At 49.6% G+C, this 15444-nt stretch overlaps 1 protein-coding gene across 1 annotated transcript in view; it reads left to right on the top strand.

Annotated features, from left to right (window-relative positions):
* The first annotated feature begins 2103 nt into the window (after positions 1 to 2103).
* The window catches only part of LOC133139591 (solute carrier family 2, facilitated glucose transporter member 1-like), a 29234-nt gene continuing 15893 nt past the window's right edge, over positions 2104 to 15444 (top strand). The window contains exons 1-4 of the mRNA XM_061259163.1: positions 2104 to 2452; positions 10229 to 10324; positions 13975 to 14135; positions 14689 to 14929. Of these exons, the coding sequence (XP_061115147.1) occupies positions 2435 to 2452; positions 10229 to 10324; positions 13975 to 14135; positions 14689 to 14929 (516 nt within the window). The 5' untranslated portion in view covers positions 2104 to 2434. The remainder of the gene's footprint in view (positions 2453 to 10228; positions 10325 to 13974; positions 14136 to 14688; positions 14930 to 15444) is intronic.

The following is a 15444-nucleotide window of genomic DNA, read 5'->3' as shown; positions in this document are numbered from 1 at the left end:
AGCAGACTAACTCTCTACTTCTATACTGCTCTATAACTCCGCCTCCCTGTTCTGTCTCTAAATTGCCTGCCTTGATTGAGCCAAGTGTTCTCACCTGCTCTCCCCTATCACTACGTTCCTTAACTCTGTGCAATTGTCTACTCCCTAGTCCGGAGCCATTTGTATTACATGTGTGTCTATGTGAATCCAGTCCGCGTCTTCGTGCATCTTTCGTTATTGTATGATTGCCCTTCCATGTTTCTCACCTGATGTTTATTTGTTAGACCGCCCTCACTCCCACGCCCTGCCTAGGTTGTCTCATTCCCCTGTGTATTTATACCTGGCCTTCCCAGTTGCTAGTCTGTATTGTCCTGAGTTCCGAGCCCTTTGTTCCTCCCCCGAGTTCTAGCCTCCTCGTGCCTGTACTTTGTTCTTGTGGCATTCTGTCTGGTTGTTTTTGGATTTTTCTGGTTTTTGACTCCTAGCCTAGCTGTTCTCTGGATTCTTCTTTTGCATTGTGATTTCTGTACCTCTGCCCTGTTTGCATTGACCTCCCGGTTTTTGAACTTTGCCTGCTTTGATTATGGTCTGCCCCTTTATCTCATTCATTCAGTCATTCATTAAATCTGCCATTTTATCATAACCCGTGAGTCAGCTATTGGTTCCTCCGTCCCCCACTCATGACAGGAAAGGGCAGACTATCTATACTACTTCAGGTAAAGACTTAAAGACACATTCAAATTAAATAGTAATAGTAAAATTGTAATTATGACTTTATTGTCGTCGTGCAGGTCCAACAAAGGAAAGTGTGAAGGGCTCTTATTAATGCTGACTGCCTCACTACGTCATCAGTCTACTATAATAATAATAATCATCATCATCATCATCATCATAATAATAATAATAATAATTTGTTATTTAGCTGACGCTTTTTAAGCGACTTACAATTAATTTGACCGAGCACGGGACAATCCCCCCTGGAGCAATGCAAAGTTAAGGACTTTGCTCAAGGGCCCAACGGCTGTGCGGATCTTATCGTGGCTACGCCGGGGCTTGAACCACTGACCTACTGGGTCCCAGTCATGGGCCTTAGCTTTCTGTATTCCTCCATCCGAACCCTGTAAGACTCCCCTGTACACTTCTAGCTGGAGGACAGTGTCTCGTTTTTAGAGACAAGCGTTTAATCTTTAAATGGCTGCTGTCCCAAAGACTAGCTTTCCTCCGTTGTGCTGGGAGTTGTGTTTCCCCAGTGGAACGTGTGCGCATGTCCTCGGTTGCCGACGTCTTTCCCATGAGCCTCCAGGGCCACACCCTCTCCCCTGTTGCTGCAATGATTGTCGCTATTTGCTTTTATCGATTTCCAATAGAATTACATAAATACACACAGAAATGAAAATGTTACATTTTTTGGGATGTGCTTAGGACTGTTTAATTCCCTGCTGGACATTTTCAAACCAAGTGTTTTATTTTTGTTAAAGAATGTTTCTCATGAATATTCAAGGCAACATTTAAAAACATTTTTTACCTGCCACTATGAATTACACAGGGCACTATAGCCGGAGCCCACAACATAAACCCCAGTGTAGTTTACTGCATGCAGTGGAGTTTCTACACGCCTCGAGTTCCTTTACGAGTTCCTAATTTATTCATGTAGCAATCAAATTATTCCCTGGGTGTGTGTATGTGTATGTGTATGTGTATGTGTATGTGCGTGTGCGTGTGTGTGTGTGAGACAGAGAGGGGGGGGGGGACGTGTAAGACTTTTATAGCTAGGTTTGAATGAATAAGACGACGAAAACTAACATTAGATTGCACCCAATGTGGTATAGCCTGTGGAGAACTTAACAGCAATATAGTTTCCATGCAGAAAAAAAAGAACGGTGGGATGCATGCTCAGCGCCCCGTACCGCATGGAGGGCATGACGTATTTTCTCATTCTTCTTCGCTGCAGCGAATTGGTGCGCGGAAACGTACGCAAGCCTTCTCACACACCCACAAACAGTAACGCGTCACTGCTACCACGGCCAATCAGAGTGCACATACAGGAAACGGTGTTAGATTTCAGCCAATCGTAATTGGTATAAAGGTATAATAGCCGGCTTATTTCCACCGGGAACAATATAGGTAACGGTTGATGGTACTTGCAGTCCGGCTAAAAACTAAAAGAAGACGGAATAAAGGAATTAACTTCACATCAAAGTTCCCTGGTTCGCTGGAAGACCTGGACACGATGAACTTTGGATTTTCAGACAGTTTACTCTGAGCATTGACGCATCGGTCACCGTTGTAACTGGCCAGCATTTAAAGGTCAATTTACGTTGGCTAGCTTGCTACTGCTAGCCAGTTTCAGAACATTTTCTCGGCAGAAAGTAAGACAGCAATAGTGTTTTGAGACTAAAGGAAGACAAATCACCAGAAAGACATTTTCAAAGGAGGCAGTAGGCTATCAACCACGATGGAATCAAGCGGAAAGGTAATGCTTTCACCTATTCGGTTAACTACCTTCATTACTTTAAATAGTCATTTAAATTTAGCTAACGTTAGCAATAATAACTACGTTTTTAGCTTATTGACAAATTGTAAAATCCACATTTGAGCTGAGAGAAAACGTTGGCAAGCTGATGGCTCGGTTAGATCCTGTTCACGTGTCAGCCACCGTTTGCATCAACATAAGCAAAGTTACGGTAAGTTTAGTTGTCAACTGGAAAGTCGCGAGCAGAACCGATCACATTACTCTGCGGTTGACTTTCCGTTTCGTGTCATGCAGTCGGCTGGTACTTTCGTCTAGTTTACGAACTATTGGGCATTTTTGCCGCGGTTTGCGCTGTCATGTCTTGGGTGACCGCGGAGTTGTCAGCCTCCTCGCTGGCTCTTATCACCGCCGATTAGCTACTTTTAAAACTTCAGATATTACGCAAACATCATTAGCCAACGTAGTTGTGTCTCGTACAATAATGTCGCCTCACCACTAGCATGTATGTGTAAAATAACGTTAAACGTTTTAAATGTGTAAATGTGGAGACGTGTATGTTTGCGGCATACTTTGGCATCTCCCATTTGTTGTTATTGGCGCATTTTTGGTAGGCAAAATTTAAAACTTAATTGAAAGCCAATGCGATGTGTATACTTTCATTTACTCAAATATGTGCAATGCACCGAAACCACACAAACATAGCCCATATACGGTGAAGCCGTATTCCAGATAACGCTGGATGTTAAGTGTATGCTTCCTCTTTAGGGAGGAATTGCCCCTGTTAACGCACAGCGCAGTAAAAATAACTTCCAACCCCGTAATGGGTGTAACTGCCCCGTCGTCATGTGTTCCGTCTGAAGTGCGAAGTCTTGAGTGTTTCCACGGTGAGCGTTTCAGCGACGGACGATGATGAAACCAAGCGAACGTCTTCCGTTGGTTTGCGAGACTGCGAGGCTTCTTTGCCGCAGGGAAGAACTGTTTTATTACGGGTCAGACGAGGCCATCGTGCGGACAGGATGTTATAGCCTGAGAACGGACTTGAGCGCTGTCTCCCGGCGTGGGTCAATGCCTTGACCCCGCTTTCCAGCGCTTTCCAGCGCTTCACAACCGATGACAACCGATTCGCTTTTTCTCAAGGACATCTGTCATGTGTGAATACCTGCCAGTTGTCGAGGTCAGGATTTGGGTCTCTGTGGTCGGTTTCGTATGGGTTTCTCGCCCAGTTCATTGTGCACGAAAGGAAATGAGCGGTTGCTACCGAAACACGCGCGTAATAGGCGAAGGAGAAACGCTGTTATGACAACTTGCTGGCATTGCGTAAAATGCAGTCTCCAAGTCAGCTGTGTGTGTGCGTCTGTGTGTGTGTGTGTGTGTGTGTCCGCTCGGGTTTGTTTGTTTTTTGCGCGGGTGCCCGTGTGTTTGTATGCGTGTACGTGCGCGCCCGATGCTAATTGCTGCCGTTTGTTGTGGCCTGAAACTCCCAGCGGCCGGGATTAAATTCTGCTCCGGGATTAGTGTCACCGGTTTGTCAGGTGCCTGATCCCTCTCTCACGTCGGCTTTTTTCAGGGACTCTCCATCTCTAACAAGCTTCGAGTTAGAGGCCAAAAGAACCAGCAGCTACACTTGACATTTCAAAAGTGACAGTTGGAAGCCCCCCATTACTTATGCCATAGTCCCCCCCCCCCCCCCCCCCCGTGCTCATTAGTACAGTGCTTTGGCTTTCTGTGACGGGATACCTTGTGTCAGAGTTGGGTTTGTATGAAAGGCTTAGTCTCATTCCCGGATGCTTTCATCTCCTTCACACAATGCTCTGTTTACATCCTGGTTCGTGGGGGCGGATCGTATTTTCTGTTTCTAAGGTAGAGCGGGTCAGAGCAGGTCGATGTGGCGCTCCTACAGTGCGTCGCAGCAGAGTGCGTGATAATCGTGCGTTCCTTGTTTCAAAGCGCTGTAGAAACTCTTATGTACTGAACATTCCTACGTTTCGCCTCAGTGGCCAAGGAGGATTGCGCAGTTAGCTGGAATAGAACCCGGAAAAACCTTATAACAAATCTGGAACATGGACTGAAGTAACACACGGCTGTTCTGGGTTTTTTTCTGTGAACTAATCCTGGTGACTCAGCAATCCTGCTTCGTGATACAGGGCCCCAAACTGTCAGAGATTATGGATAAACAGTGTGAATATGCTGGCTAGTATTGTAAACATAGCCACAGCAAGTGTCCATTTTGACGCTCACAGTAGGCGACGTGTGAGCTGGAATCAGCTGTAACAGCATCAGTGTGGTCACTGGCTTCCCTGGGCTGCCTGGCCTTCCATCAGAACGTTTATTGAGGCGGGGGGTCCAGCACAAAGCAGGGTCTTCTGCCCCAGTGTGTTCTGGGAGATGGGCCCGTCAGTCTCTCTGTGCTAATGTGGTGTAATGAGCTGTGTGGAAGTGAAGAGGCGGTCGGCCCACCCTGAGAGCGACAGACTCAGAGGGGCGCCGGTCCGATGCTGAGAGACCCCATCAGCCCTCTCTCAGTGTGGGCGAGATGTTATGTGATGTTGTTGTGCAGAGAATAACAGCAAGGGGCTTTGCCTCGGTCACAATCCCAGCAGATGTGTGTGGGGTTCCTGGCCACCATGTCCGCATCCCATACCTGTACAGTACAGGTGAATCTGATTAATTCACATCCCATACCTGTACAGTACAGGTGAATCTGATTAATTCACATCCCATACCTGTACAGTACAGGTGAATCTGATTAATTCACATCCCATACCTGTACAGTACAGGTGAATCGGATTCATTCACATCCCATACCTGTACAGTACAGGTGAATCTGATTCATTCACATCCCATACCTGTACAGTACAGGTGAATCTGATTCATTCACATCCCATACCTGTACAGTACAGGTGAATCTGATTCATTCACATCCCATACCTGTACAGTACAGGTGAATCGGATTCATTCACATCCCATACCTGTACAGTACAGGTGAATCTGATTCATTCACATCCCATACCTGTACAGTACAGGTGAATCTGATTCATTCACATCCCATACCTGTACAGTGCAGGTGAAACTACTGTACGGTACTGTATGCCAGGGCTAGTGCGTGTGTGCGTGTGTGTGTTTTCCATCCACCAGCACAAGTGCGTCTTAATGACTTGCTGTTTCTGCGTTGGGCAGAGATGGCGGTTCTGTGCTAAGCCCCTAACTGGCTTACGGGCCTGTGTTTCCCGCAGGCTAATGCCCTGAGGTATGGGGCCCTGAGGATAAGGGGCTTTAGTAAAGCTGCTGGATTTTGGGGAGGTGTGCGCTCACACCTTCGTTACTCTGTCCACTGTGCTGGTCTGTCTGCAGTTACGAGGTAAAGTGTGTTTGAGCTGACCTGGTTTTACTCTCCTCCTGTAGGTCAGCTGTGTGTGTGTGTGTGTGTGTGTGTGTGTGTGTGTGTGTGTGTGTGTCTTCAGTGAACATGGCTGCACATGACTCACACGACACACACACGGACACACGCGCACACACACGCGCGCACACACACACACGGACACACACACAACTCACCTACACACAAGCATGACTCACACACACACACACACACACACACAGACACACACAGACACAAGCACGACTCACACACACACACACACACACACACACACACACACACACACACACACACACAGACACAAGCACGACTCACACACACGGATGGGTTCAGAATGGAAAGATAATGACTCCTCTTGGTGAATAGAGTGTTGGGTGTGTCTGACCCGGCTCAGATTTTCGCATGTGACCGTTGAAGCTGGAGAGCAGACACACTCACCGGCTGATTAAATTTTAACTTAAATTTGCTAATTTCGCACCCTGGTGACATTATTGTTACCGCTTGAGTAGTGTTAACGACTGTGTCTGTGTTTGGGGGTGTGGTGATTGGCTGAGAGGGGGGGACAGGGGGTGTGGTGATTGGCTGAGGGGGGGGGACAGGGGTTGTGGTGATTGGCTGGGGGGGGGGGGGGCATGGGTTGTGGTGATTGGCTGAGGGGAGACATAAGGTGTTGTGAGAGAACCTGTTCTGAGGGGGAAACAGGAGGTTCTTTCTCTGCAGTATTTGGGGGAAAAGTAATGTGAAAGGTCACAGTGGGCTCACACACACACACTCACACACACACACACACACACACACACATTGTAACACACGCAAACACACACACACACACACACACAGGCGCACACACACACACATTGTAACACACGCAAACACACACACACACACACAGGCACACACACACACACGCACACACATTGTAACACACACAAACACACACACACAGGCACACACACACACACACAGATTGTAACACACACAAACACTCACACTCACACACGCGCACACACACACACACACACACACATTGTAACAGACACACACAGCGTGTTCGTGTCTGTCATCTGTGTGCATGTGCATCTGTGTGTTTTTAATAAAAGCAGCTGAAGCTGTGGATTAAAGTGTGTGTGTTGAGGCTGTCGGCTCTGTGACTGAGAGCTTCCTGGTTGCTGCCGTGCCCCAGGCTGACTGCGTGACGCAGCTGTCCGGAGGCTCCGCCTGCGATTGGTGCACGGCGCAGGGGGGGCGGGGCTTGTGTGAGAGCCCTGCACCCTGGGGACAGCGTGTGTGGTCAGAGTCGGCCTCCCCTCTGGAGCTGGTTAAACAGCCCTGCAGTGTGCACCCGATGACCCCGGCTGCTCTCCTTCTGATTGGCTGCCGGCCGTGTTGTGGGCGGGGCCACGGGCGCAGGAATCCTGGCTCCGTCAGTGTGGAAGGTCTCCGGGGCGGAACGCATCAATCCTATCCGTTTACGCGTTCCGGACGGCCCGGGAATGCTGGGTGATATTTACCCTGAGGGCGGTCGTCACACTGCCCCCCGATCGTCATCCAGCCCATCACGGCCCGAGACGCGAGTTTAAACCGGGGTGTGACTAACGCTGCGCTCCGCTGATCCCTGCTCATGTGCTGAGCACATCTTTATCCAGAGACATTCGCACACTTTACAGCTGAGTTAAATCATCAGTTTGTACAGCTACATCTTTTAGTTACGATGTTCAGATTGAGTGCTCAGATCAGGGGGTGCACTGCAGAGTTAAAAATAGAGTTCCTTCCCTGCTGCACTGCAGCCGGTGCTAATGCAGGTCCTTCCCTGCAGTGAAAACCCAGCGCTCAAACACACACACACACTCACACTCACACGCTCACACACACACACACACTCACACACACTCACACACACACACTCACACATTCTCACACACACTCACACTCACACACACACACACTCACTCACACACACACACACACACACACACACACGCACACTCACACGCACACACACTCGCACTCACACACACACACACACACACTCACAGGCACACTCACACACACACACGCACACGCTCACACTCTCACACACACACACTCACACACACACACACTCACAGGCACACTCACACACACACACGCACACGCTCACACTCTCACACACACACACGCACACACACACGCACGCGCACACTCCCACACACACACACACACACACACACACACGGAGGTCCTCCCCTGCTGTACAAACTCAGCGCTCAAATCCTACCTGCCACATGTAGGGCTAGGGGAGGGAACATCTTTCATATTAAACAGACCTGTCAATCACCCATTAGCACACTCATATTAAACAGACCTGTCAATGTCCCATTAGCACACTCATATTAAACAGACCTGTCAATCACCCATTAGCACACTCATATTAAACAGACCTGTCAATCACCCATTAGCACACTCATATTAAACAGACCTGTCAATCACCCATTAGCACACTCATATTAAACAGACCTGTCAATCACCCATTAGCACACCAGTGGCGATAGGCTGCCATGTCAGCCAGCTCCTCAGGAGCGATCGCTGTCTTGCTCAGGGGCACTTCAACACACCCAGGGTGGGGGACCGGCAACCCTTACCTCCTGAGCTGGTGGTGCCTATGTAAAATAAGGTGTGTTTTGTTTTCAGTAATAGGCTAGCTGGCACAGTTAAAAACAATTCGGGCCACACTTTTTCACTTGGTCCAGGTGATTTATGACCGGAAGGACTGTTCCTTTCCACCAGAGATTTACTGGGTCACTCCAGATGACCTGGAACTTGTGACCAAGTGTTGAATGCAAACAATGGGGTGTTGAACTTTGATGCGAGTGGTTCCTAACAAAGGAAGGGGACCGTTTCCTCTCATAAAGAGCGAAATGGACCCCTCCACACACACACCATGACTCAGTAGTTTCAGAGAGCCACATTAGTTTCCTCACGGTGCATAACTCCCAGGTTCTTCCCAAGTTGTTGATAGTTGTGAATATTACAGGGGCCCATAAATATACATTACATCAAACGATTTTTTTGAAATATTTAACTTCATGTCATCTTTAATACACTAGTACCAAGACAAATGTGAGAATTCCTCCGTATTCTGGGACATGTCTGGATCTTCTCTCCCTGGATGGTGGGGTTTGTGTTGATTACTGGATGGTGGGGATTGTGTGTATTTTATACGACCCGAGAAGCTCACGTCAATATTTATCTGTGAGGCTGTTGAGCATTCTGCCCTGTTAGGTTTTTAGGTGAGCTTGTTTTGTGTGGTCGTTACGCTGGTTACAAAATACATGTCTCTGCAGGGAGTAATAAAGTGTGTGTGTGTGTGTGTGTGTCACATGCTCCCACCCTGCCATGAAACACTGCGTGGCACAGTCTTGCTTCTCCAGTAAGATTCCACACTAATCACACCCAACCCTGCGTGTAAGAGTGTAAGCTCTTAAATTATGACCAGTATTAAAAAGATTTTTTTAATTCTTCGACCGTTCCATATCTTCGCACACAGTGGAGGCCACTTGAATAAGAAGCATAAACTGATTGGCTGTCATTCAGCTGGAAGGGATGTGGGAGGGGCCAGATTCTCCCTGGAGAGGTCTGCTGATGTGACGCTCTCAGCTGGGAGTCATGACGGACCCTGACCTTTGACCCCTGAGGAGGCGTCAACCTTTCGGGAGGGCAGGACACAAACCACCTCATCTGGTTAAACCGCTCGGTTGAGCTCAGTCAATGAGTGCGTGCTGACCTAATACCTGTCACTTGAGTAAGGCATAAGCATTCACTCACACACTGTCAATAATCACTGCAACTACACACACTCACACACACACACATATACACACATACACACACTCATACATACACACACTCACTCACACACAGGCCTGAGGAAGATTCCGCTGACTACCCTTAACGAGATTGCGCCCCTAACGAGCTGTTTGTATTTACCTCCATTCTGTTTTTAAAATGGAGGCTGAGTTATCGATGGGAGCTTTTCTGAATCAGCACAGCCTGCCCTGGGACTCAGCCTGGGCTTGTGTGGACAGAGACGGAGACGGAGATGGAGTTCTGTGTTTTTCCATCCAAGCACACACTCACACACACACACACACACACTCACACACGCGGATGGGTTCAGAATGGAAAGATACTGACTCCTCTTGGTGAATAGAGTGTTTGGTGTGTCGCACTCAGTTCAAACACACACACACACACACACACACTGTAGCCGGAGCTGGGCTCAGGAGACCACCGTGTGCCCTGGGGCATTCTGGGATAGGCGTTCAGAAACGGGGACAGGAGAGAACTGTGGACGCACTTCCTGTGAACCGCCAGCGAATGATGTTTGTTTGTTTGTTTGTTTGTTTCCCTGTGTGCAGAAAGTGACGTTACAGCTGATGTTGGCGGTGGGAGCCGCTGTGATTGGCTCGCTGCAGTTCGGCTACAACACCGGTGTCATCAACGCTCCCCAGAAGGTGAGTTCCAGCGACTCGCACGGTGTGGTGGGGGGAGACGGGGCGCACAGCCACTTTCTTTATTTTAACTTCATTTATTATTGACACAGCACTTTTCGTACATATCTGTAATGCAAAATAAAGTTATTATTATCATTTTTTTTTTTTTAACTGGTTCTGTTCTGTGAAAGTGTTCCAGAGCCTCAGGGCAGTAAAACCCCTTTATTTACTTCTTGAGCAGTCCAGTAGAAGATGACCTTAACTCTTACTCTGATTGGTCAATGTATGAGTGTGTGCTGTAAATATTCAACAGAAAACAAGAATACAAGAATACCAGGAAAAATTACGATAAAAGCGAATAAACATTAACATTTGACAACACAAATGACACATTTCACTTTACATATCTTAAGCACAAACCTACAGCCTTAAGTCAACAAATAAGTGGACTAATTATATAATGGTCTGAAGCTGGAATAAAAGGCAGTACACACACACACACACACACACACAGACTCACACACACACACACTCTGAGTCTACCCCGCTGTACACCTGTCTGGTGCAGCGTTCTCCTAAAGGTCCCCTCGCTCTGCTCACACACACACACACACACACACACACACACACACACTCCTGCTATTTATAGAGCAGTGCATCTTTCCATGGGCTGTGAGCTCCGGCCTGTGGTCCGGCCTGGGGCCTGTTTCCTGCCCTTAGAAGGAGCGCACAGCGAGCAACTAGGTCTCACTCCTACACCTGGGGTCTACTCTCACTCCTACACCTGGGGTCTACTCTCACTCCTACACCTGGGGTCTACTCTCACTCCCACACCTGGGGTCTACTCTCACTCCTACACCTGGGGTCTACTCTCACTCCCACACCTGGGGTCTACTCTCACTCCTACACCTGGGGTCTACTCTCACTCCTACACCTGGGGTCTACTCTCACTCCCACACCTGGGGTCTACTCTCACTCCTACACCTGGGGCATACTCTCACTCCTACACCTGGGGTCTACTCTCACTCCCACACCTGGGGTCTACTCTCACTCCTACACCTGGGGTCTACTCTCACTCCCACACCTGGGGTCTACTCTCACTCCTACACCTGGGGTCTACTCTCACTCCCACACCTGGGGTCTACTCTCACTCCTACACCTGGGGTCTACTCTCACTCCTACACCTGGGGTCTACTCTCACTCCCACGCCTGGGGTCTACTCTCACTCCTACACCTGGGGCATACTCTCACTCCTACACCTGGGGTCTACTCTCACTCCCACACCTGGGGTCTACTCTCACTCCTACACCTGGGGTCTACTCCCAGTCCCACACCTGGGGTCTACTCTCACTCCTACACCTGGGGAATACTCTCACTCCCACACCTGGGGTCTACTCTCACTCCCACACCTGGGGTCTACTCTCACTCCCACACCTGGGGTATACTCTTGACCCAACTCCACAACAGGTGTAGGCGTGGTGTAGTTGAGCTTTCAGCAGGTGAGGTGTGGTGTAGTCGTGCTTTCAGCAGGTGAGGTGTGGTGTAGTTGTGCTTTCAGCAGGTGTAGGTGTGGTGTAGTTGTGCTTCAGCAGGTGTAGGTGTGGTGTAGTTGTGCTTCAGCAGGTGTAGGTGTGTCTGTCGTGTGTGAGTACCACGACTCGGCTTCTCACACCACCTCTGCTGACACACTTCTCCCGCCACAAACTCTTCTCCCTGGGGAAGCCCAGGTTTTACTGCCCTTTAATCCACTCTGTCAGGCCGTCCTTGTGGATAAGAATTTGTTCTGAAGTGACCTGCCTGGTTAAATAATAAAGGTTAAATGAATAAAAATAAAAAGTATTTATGAGTGTCAGTCAGTCTAAAGATAGCTGTGGCAGTGAAATTCTGTTGCAGTGACCCTTCAGTTTGGCTACAGAGCAGAGGCTACTGAGGATAGCTGGTTTGATCCTGGACGAGAGACAGAAAGCTTTTTAATGAGAGGCTAAAGAGCAAGAGGAGGTGGCTCAGGTGATCCTGTAACCAGGTGTGGGAATATCTCCTCCAGGTGACCCAGCGGACATGGCTTAATTAAACCTGCTGTGAACACGCCTCTTAAAACCTCTGTAGACAGAGATGGTCTGTGTTTGGGTGTTATAGACAGAGAGGGTCTGTGATTGGGTGCTATAGACAGAGAGGTGTTGTGATTGGGTGCTGTATAGGGGTCTATAACACTGGGGGGGAGACTGGGCTGAGACTGTTTCTAGTCCTGTTACTGCAGGGCTCACCTGTAGTGGGTATGTGGCGTTATTCTTGCGGTGAATAGGGTGTGTTTTTGGTATGAATAGGGTGTGTTATTGAGGTGAATACGTGAATAGAGCGTAAATGTGATGATGCGATTATATATTTGCCGTTATTGGGGTGAATAGGGTGAGTTGTTGGGGTGAATAAGGTAGTTATGACGATGTGTGTGCAGGTGCTGGGGTGAGCAGCAGTGGGGGTGTGACGGGCATTAGCGGGGGCCCCTGGGGGCCCCTGGGGGCTCCTGGGCGCCGCGTGGCGTGCATACTGTACACACCATACCAGATCATGTGAGCTGTCAGCACTGGGCCCCGGGCAGGATTACTGCGCATTCCACATGGTGTGACCCCCCCCTCCCTTTCTCCCCGGGGGGGGGGGGGGTTGAGGTTTGTTTATAAACACAGAGCCCTGGGGGAGGAGCCTGCTGCTCCTGGAACTGCCGCCTCCTGTCGCCACCTGCTGGCCGAAGCCAGAAAAACACCACTTTAAATCTGCTCTGTCACGGAGTCGGATTATTGCTGGATAACGGCTCTGAGTAAAACCCGGAATGGCTCTTCTTGCTGCAGTCCATGTTCCTAATTTGAGAAGGTTCTGCGTTTTACTCGGTGTCATTTTCCAACGAACTCCTGCTTTGTGATACAGAGCCCTGTTCTGGGTTGTACTCTGCAGTTATCCAGCTAACTCAGTAATCCTGCTGTGTGATACAGAGAGGTTGGGCCACAGCGTCCCAATGTGTTTGTTGTAATGGTAAATGGTAAATGGTTGGCATGTATATAGCGCCTTTATCCAAAGCGCTGTACAATTGATGCTTATCATTCCCCCATTCATACACACACACACACCAACGGCGATTGGCTGCCATGCAAGGCACCGACCAGCTCGTCAGGAGCATTTAGGGGTTAGGTGTCCTGCTCAGGGACACGTTGACACACCCAGGGTGGGATCAAAGTGGCAAGCCTCCGACTGCCAGACGACTGCTCTTACCTCCTTAGCCAATGTAGCCCCAACAAAACTGGTAAAAAAACTAACAAAAAAAACACACAAAAGAGTGTGTGCTAAATGCCAGTAATGTAACATAGCGGAATGTATTGTGATGTAACATTGTGACGTGGAGTGTAAGGTAATGTAACATAGCGGAATGTATTGTGATGTAACATTGTGACGTGGAGTGTAAGCTAATGTAACATAGCGGAATGTATTGTGATGTAACATGGTGACCTGGAGTGTAAGGTAATGTAACGTAGCGGAATGTATTGTGATGTAACATTGTGACCTGGAGTGTAAGGTAATGTAACATAGCGGAATGTATTGTGATGTAACATGGTGACCTGGAGTGTAAGGTAATGTAGCGTACTGTACTGTGTAATGTAGCGTCATGCTGTGTTGTGTTGTAGACCATCTCGGCCTTCTACAATGTGACCTGGATCGACCGCTATAAGGAGGGCATCCCCGAGGCCTCGCTCACCACGCTGTGGTCCCTCTCCGTCGCCATCTTCTCCGTGGGGGGCATCATTGGCTCCTTCTCCGTGGGTCTGTTCGTCAACCGCCTGGGCAGGTACGTCCACACACCCCTGTACCCACCTGGGCAGGTACGTCCACACACCCCTGTACCCGCCTGGGCAGGTACGTCCACACACCCCTGTACCCGCCTGGGCAGGTACGTCCACACACCCCTGTACCCACCTGGGCAGGTACGTCCACACACCCCTGTACCCGCCTGGGCAGGTACGTCCACACACCCCTGTACCCGCCTGGGCAGGTACGTCCACACACCCCTGTACCCACCTGGGCAGGTACGTCCACACACCCCTGTACCCGCCTGGGCAGGTACGTCCACACACCCCTGTACCCACCTGGGCAGGTACATCCACACACCCCTGTACCCACCTGGGCAGGTACGTCCACACACCCCTGTACCCGCCTGGGCAGGTACGTCCACACACCCCTGTACCCACCTGGGCAGGTACGTCCACACACCCCTGTACCCGCCTGGGCAGGTACGTCCACACACCCCTGTACCCACCTGGGCAGGTACGTCCACACATTATTATTATTATTATTATTATTATTATTATTATTGTTGTAACACATTCCCCTCCCCCGCGCAGGAGGAACTCGATGCTAATGGCTAACGTGCTAGCCTTCGTTGCCGCGGCGCTCATGGGCTTCTCTAAGATGGCCGCCTCCTGGGAGATGCTGATTCTGGGCCGCTTCGTGGTGGGGCTGTACTCGGGCCTGTCCACCGGCTTCGTGCCCATGTACGTGGGCGAGATCGCGCCGACCGCCCTGCGGGGGGCGCTGGGCACCCTGCATCAACTCGGCATCGTCATCGGCATCCTCATCGCCCAGGTAACGGCGTGGCGGCCGCGGCTCCCGATTGGGTAGCGCAGGGCTCATCGACTCTCCGGCCCTCCAATCCAAATCTAGCCCTGCTTCTCTTTGCTCCCGGGTAATTAGTGCTACTGATTAGCCAGCCTGTCTTGACACCTGAATCTCAGGTAAAGGGAGAGTGGAAAAGCAGCAGGGCCTTGAGTTGCTGATCCCTGTTGTAGTGGAAATGGCCCAGGAATCAGGACTGAAGTGAGGGGGGACAAATCAGGGGGTGGTTGTTTGTTGTTGTTGGTGTTGTTGCCCTTTGGTCATCACTGATGGATTATTGGCTCTTTTTCCTAAGTGATCCCACTGATGGCTTCTGCTCTGTTGTGCCATAGCCGTTGTACCGTGCGCCGCTGAACTTTCACACAGATTTCTTTGTACTGCGCTTGTGCAACTGCTGAAGGGTTCTGAGCTGGTGTTCGGTGGAGTGTTAAACGTGAGATTCCAATCTCCTGTTTGCAAGCGGTCAGTAGTTAACCCGCTTGTGG

Source organism: Conger conger, chromosome 10 (genome assembly GCF_963514075.1).
Source record: "Conger conger chromosome 10, fConCon1.1, whole genome shotgun sequence".
NCBI classification, from domain to species: domain Eukaryota; kingdom Metazoa; phylum Chordata; class Actinopteri; order Anguilliformes; family Congridae; genus Conger; species Conger conger.
Note: the sequence above shows the minus strand (reverse complement) of the source record. Positions and strands in the feature narration are given on the sequence as shown.